This window comes from Terrapene carolina, unplaced genomic scaffold (assembly GCF_002925995.2).
Source record: "Terrapene carolina triunguis isolate 2854851 unplaced genomic scaffold, T_m_triunguis-2.0 Scaffold58, whole genome shotgun sequence".
In the NCBI taxonomy this organism is placed as follows: Eukaryota; Metazoa; Chordata; order Testudines; family Emydidae; genus Terrapene; species Terrapene triunguis.
In genome coordinates, this window is record NW_020664409.1 from 60,067,197 (window position 1) to 60,072,877 (window position 5,681).

A 5,681-nucleotide genomic window follows, 5' to 3' on the forward strand; every position below is an offset into this window, starting at 1 on the left:
TCCTACCCACTCTAATTCCCCAGGCCTGGTGCTCTTTTGCAAAGTGCATTCTTCAGGCAAGAGTACAGGAACAGTAAATGATAAATACAAAGAGAGAAATCAAAAGAGAAGGGAGGGGGGAAAGGCTAAAGGAATAGCCATGTGTAGAGGACATGCTGCTAAATGATATCAAGTTCATGTGCTTGTAGGCTTTGTCTTCACTAAATTTAATTGTGTTAAACATGATTGTGATGAGTTAGCTGACATGGTCATCTTCTGCATCATGTCAGCTAGTCATGGTTAAGTCTTGTCTCAGCTAGGTTTGACATTGTCATCTAATTAGATTCCTCGCAATTTTATTACAAATACTAAGATTTCCTAGTGATGGTAAGCTGTGTGTGAAATATGTTATTGGAAAATCTTTGGCTAATGTATCTCAATAAGAAAGTGAACTTTTTAAAATCAGTTGAATAAAGATTTTCTAAATTTCTTATATTACACAGCAAAGCTCTCCTCAGCCATGGTAATTATGCTTTGAGACACTACTTCTGATAAATCAACTACACTTCCTTTTACGTAATTGTGGTAATCATCTATTTAGATTTTTTCAACTTCCCTATTTGGTGTAAAATATTTTCTCTTTCATTATTCATTTGTGGCTTAAAACCACATTGCTAATACAATCCAAAATGTAGAATCCAGATGCAGAATTTCCCCTTCTTCCCATAACTTTATTACAAAGATAGCTGGCATAAATTCAGTAAAATATCAAGTTAGGTGTACACAGAATTTGAGAAAAAAAAACCAAAAAAAACCCCCCCCCCCCCAGTAATCATGTGGCTCGTGATGACTAAGTCTAACTTTGTTCCTCTTTCCTGAAAACAAAGTGTTCAAGTAAAATATTCACCCAGATAGTACCCCCTTTATTTTTGAAAGGCTTGAAGATATACAAGCATGTTTCAGCTTGTTTTTTTCATTCTGTTTACTTCTGGATTCACTGAATCACAAGGAAAAAAAGTGCTTTGCAGCTCCTCAGATGTAGAAATATCGTATTCCTTTTGTGGTAAGTAAAGGATTATTTTATTTTCAGTGGTGTTTGCACAAGAATGGATATCTCTCAGCAAACACTTGTCTTCCTTTCTCTTGTATTTGCTTCTTTGAGGAGTCCAGAAAGATAAAGAAATGACTCACTAGAGATTTAAGAATAATTTCGCTCTTTTTTGGTAGCTTGGATGGTATATATTTTTTTGGTATTCTGCAATTTCTGTATGATAGCAATTACACTGTGCATCCATAGATATTACCAGTCCATGTTGGGGAAGGTATGGGATGGGAGAGAGGTTAGCTTCTGATCAGGACAGGCATGTGTGTTGGTGACTTTGGGAAAACTTAAAAGATAAATTTAAATGTGCTTCTCTAGTGCTGTGATTAATCAAGTTAGACAAGAAATGGAACAAAGATTGTCATAGAACTTGAAGTTTAGCTGTATGGAAAATAGGAACACTTCATGTGAGTTTCTATTGGCCCTGGAAACGGGTGAAACTGTGGGACAGCTAACTCAGTACAAGTTGAAAAAGAAGTTGCGGGGGGGAGGTGGGGCACAGTTTTCCACTTTGGTCTCAATTGTTTCTCCTCTTTTGCCTCTACTCCTTTGCTGTGGTACATAGGTTCTAATTTAGGCCATGACCTGGCACTGAGTCACCCAAAAGGAACCCCACTGATGTCAACAGAACTCTGTGTGGGCAGAAGAGTCTGCCCACATGGTGCTTGATGTAGGATCAGGGCCTTAGACTGTACATTCCACAGGGCAGGTGTCTTGTCTTGTACAGATCCATACGCATCACTCATGCTGTATTATTAGTAAGAATGAGCTATAACCTAAGACATAGAGAGAATATTTGCTGTTACAACTGCTTTGCATTTATTTTCTTTTTGTTAAAATGTTAAATGCCTATGCATGAGCTTTAGGCTCCCTGACAATACAATTTACAATATCTTAGGAATATCAGCCAGCAGCAGAGTACAGTAAGAACAGTAGCATAGCAACCAGTAAATACCACAGTACATTATACTCCAACCTATTCCATATCCTCAGCACTCCCCAGATACTCCATCAGATTACAGTAACTCCTCGCTTAACGTTGTAGTTATGTTCCTGAAAAATGCAACTTTAAGCGAAACGTTGTTAAGCAAATCCAATTTCCCCATACGAATGAATGTAAATGGGGCGGGGAGGGGTTTAGGTTCCAGGGACATTTTTTTCACCAGACAAAAAACTATATATTATATAGATATACACACAGTATATGTTTTAAACAAACAATTTAATACTGTTCACAGCTATGATGATTGTGAAGCTTGGTTGAGGTGGTGAAGTTAGAGGGTGGAAGAGGGTGGGATATTTCCCAGGGAATGCCGTACTGCTAAATGATGAACTAGCACTCGGCTGAGCCCTCAAGGGTTAACACATTGTTGTTAATGTAGCCTCTCATCAAGGCAGCACGAACACGAGGGAGGGGAGACAGCATAGCAGACAGAGACAGACACACACCTTGTGTGCAGGAGAGAGAGATGCACATTGCCCCTTTAAGTAAGCTGACCCACTCTTAAGTGCATTGTCTTTTTAAGTGGATCAGGAAGTTGAGACAGCAGCTGCTGCCCCAAACTCTCTGTCTCTCTCTGTCCGTGTCCCCTCCCTGCTCTATATGGAGAAGGGGTAAGCGGGGTGCAGGAGCAGGGGGGAGGGGGACAACCTGACATTAGCTTCCCCCTTTCCCCCCTGCACAGCAAGCAAGAGTCTCTGGGAGCAGCTCCAAGGCAGAGGGCAGGAGCAGCACATGGCAGTGGGGGGAGGGACAGCTGAACTGCCGACTAATAGCCTGCTGGGCGGCTGCAGCACAGGGAACTTAGGGGAGCAGGGAGCTGATAGGGGGGCTGCCAGTCCACCCTGATTCCAAGCCCCCACCAGCTAGCTGCAACGGGCTGCTCTTCCTGCAAGCAGTGGACAAAGCAGGCGGCTGCCAAACGACGTTAGAAGGGAGCATTGCACAACTTTAAACGAGCATGTTCCCTAATTGATCAGCAACATAACAACGAAACAACGTTAATCGGGACGACTTTAAGTGAGGAGTTACTGTACGTTTTCATCATGGATAAAATAGTACATCATGTCCTGCAAAGACAGTACAAGTAAACTAACCTGGCATGATTTCTGTCATTAAAAGAAAAGTATTGAACTGGATTCCCTCTAGAGGTGGGGTGGAGATGGAGGTGGGTTGATGACTTCTTATAAAAATTTGAAATAATAGGCTTTCCAACACTGAAAAAGCAGTGCATTTTGTACTATATCCTGTATTTTACACTAACAACTGCATCTTGTAGAATGTACAGCAGTGGTCACTCAGAAAACAAACCATGATACAGAATAATCTACTAAGGTTCCAGTACATTGGAAGCCATGCTAGTGACAACCAAGTTTAAGCCCTGTTGTTGCTAGCAGGCTTCCAGTGTGGGTGGGGATATTGTTGTCTGACAATCATGTTAACAGCCTCCCTTCAATGACAGTGTGGAAAATGCATGTCTTCAAAACATACATAAATATAGCAGCATGTGTTTGTAACAAATATCCTCAACCCAATCAACCTACTGTTCTTAATACTTAATTTCAAAGTGGAATGATGTTATTTCTGCCTCTAAGAAGGCATCTAGAAGGATCATTTACAAACATTTTTTGATGGAGAGTGCTAGTCATGCTGACTTTATTACATATTTTTTTATTTAGATTCTATGGACCATGTTTTCTTCCTTAGTATAGTCCCTTGTTCCTTTAGAGAAGGTCGTTGGAAAGTTACTCTTTTATGGATTCCAAGTAAGTCACTTTTTGTTATTTCCATCCAATTTGGGGGATTAAATTCTGTATTTGCAGGAGGATACGTCACTTCTATTCTAAACCTCTATCCTAAATGAGAAGGCTATTTAGGGGAAATTTTTCATGATTAAACATGAAAAGATAAATCATGATGATATACAAAGAACCTGATTTTCTAACACATTTATGTAAAGATGTATGCACTAAAATGTGACTCACTTGTGCATGCAATTACCATAATTTTACACACTAATAAAGTAGTTGTGTATGCAATTGTCAGTTAGACAAACAACTGTCCATTTGCTCATGCAGTTACTCAACCATTCATGACTATTGCGCATAAATTAGGGGATATGTGATCTTGGTGGATCTCTTTGAAGGGAGATCCTGACTTAGACAGTAAATATATATTAATAATTTTCCCGGCTCTGCTATTCCACTTTGTGTCTTTATAAATACCTAAAAAAGTAGCACCAGATTGATGTTCTTAGCTTTCACAGTGCCTTTCATTCAAGTATATAAAATGGTGGTGGGTGAGGGTGATGATATTTAACTTGCAGGGTTGTTGGATTCATTTAATTTAAATTCATACATCACTTTGAAAATATAAAAAACTGTAGCCCCAATTCAGCAATGTAATTAAGCATGTGTCTAATTTTAATCAACTGTGTAGATCGTTAACTTCAATGGAACAACTTGGGTGCATATGTCTAAGCGCTGGAGATGGTTAAAAACTTTCCATATTTCTTTTGGATGGAAAATAGCTTTTCAGTTTCAGTGGAAACTCCAATTTTCATTTAATATATTTTTTGGCCAAAAACTTGAAAATTTGCCATTTTAAACCAAATTTTTTTCCATTTTTTTTTTGTTTTTCGACAACACTCTCCAAAAAAAGCTTAATTATTTTTTTTTTTTTTTTGGTGGGGAGTAAAGAATAATTTCCCAACCAGTAGCCACGTACTTAAACATCTTGCTGAGTTGCAGCCTATATGAGTGCTAAGATTAATATTCTAGTCACCATTAGCGTGCATGATTCTCACCTCATGTAGGGAGTGAATGTGTTTTGTGGAGATTTCATCAGTTTATGTTTTGCTTATTTTTAATAGGGAGTGATATAATCTTTTTGGAGAGCAGCATCAATGTATGGTATGATGCTGGAAATGTATTAGAATTGAAAGAAGTTATTTGCAGTGGATTTGATGATGACTATTCATTTTGTGGAACTCTGAAGGGAGGTAAGCATAAACTTGAGAGTTCTCCTTTGCCAAACAGGGAACAGAACCCTGCTAGCTACAATCCTGTTTAAACACTGTTGTTGCTAGCAGGTTCATTAGAAAGCTGTTTAACTGACCAGCACGGACAGGGATATTTCTGTGTCTGTGAATAGCTCTAGATGCTGATATAAAACCATGTTAACCACAGCCAGTTTTTGCGAGCCCCCTAATTTGGGGGACCTAGAAAAGTAAAGGAGAACTTCTGCCCAGACTACCATTGATATCACTAGAGACACCACAAATTTCATACCAGCTGGTTGCCTCTAGCTGAGCCAGTGCAACTGCTGAGCAGCCAGAAGGGGGCAGGCAGCTCAATAGCAGTAAAGGCAGCATGATTCAGTAGGCTAAGAAAGGGACTGAGGGCAACTGGCAAGGGACTAATCCTAGCTATAGCACAGACTCTTTTTGGCATTGTTCAAGTCGTGCAGGCCAAAGCTTTCAAACTTGAGCACCTAAATTTAGGCAACTAAATCCAGAGGAACGAAGAGTCTGTAGTTCTTTCTCATGTCAATGGGAACTGCATTTGCTCAGCACCTCTGAATATCGATTTAGGTGCATAT

At 39.5% G+C, this 5,681-nt stretch overlaps 1 protein-coding gene across 1 annotated transcript in view; it reads left to right on the forward strand.

Moving 5' to 3' along the window:
* Positions 1-933: 933 nt before the first annotated feature.
* The window catches only part of LY96 (lymphocyte antigen 96), an 8,754-nt gene continuing 4,006 nt past the window's right edge, over positions 934-5,681 (forward strand). Inside the window, exons 1-3 of the mRNA XM_026659652.1 lie at positions 934-1,042; positions 3,761-3,847; positions 4,954-5,082. Of these exons, the coding sequence (XP_026515437.1) occupies positions 934-1,042; positions 3,761-3,847; positions 4,954-5,082 (325 nt within the window). The remainder of the gene's footprint in view (positions 1,043-3,760; positions 3,848-4,953; positions 5,083-5,681) is intronic.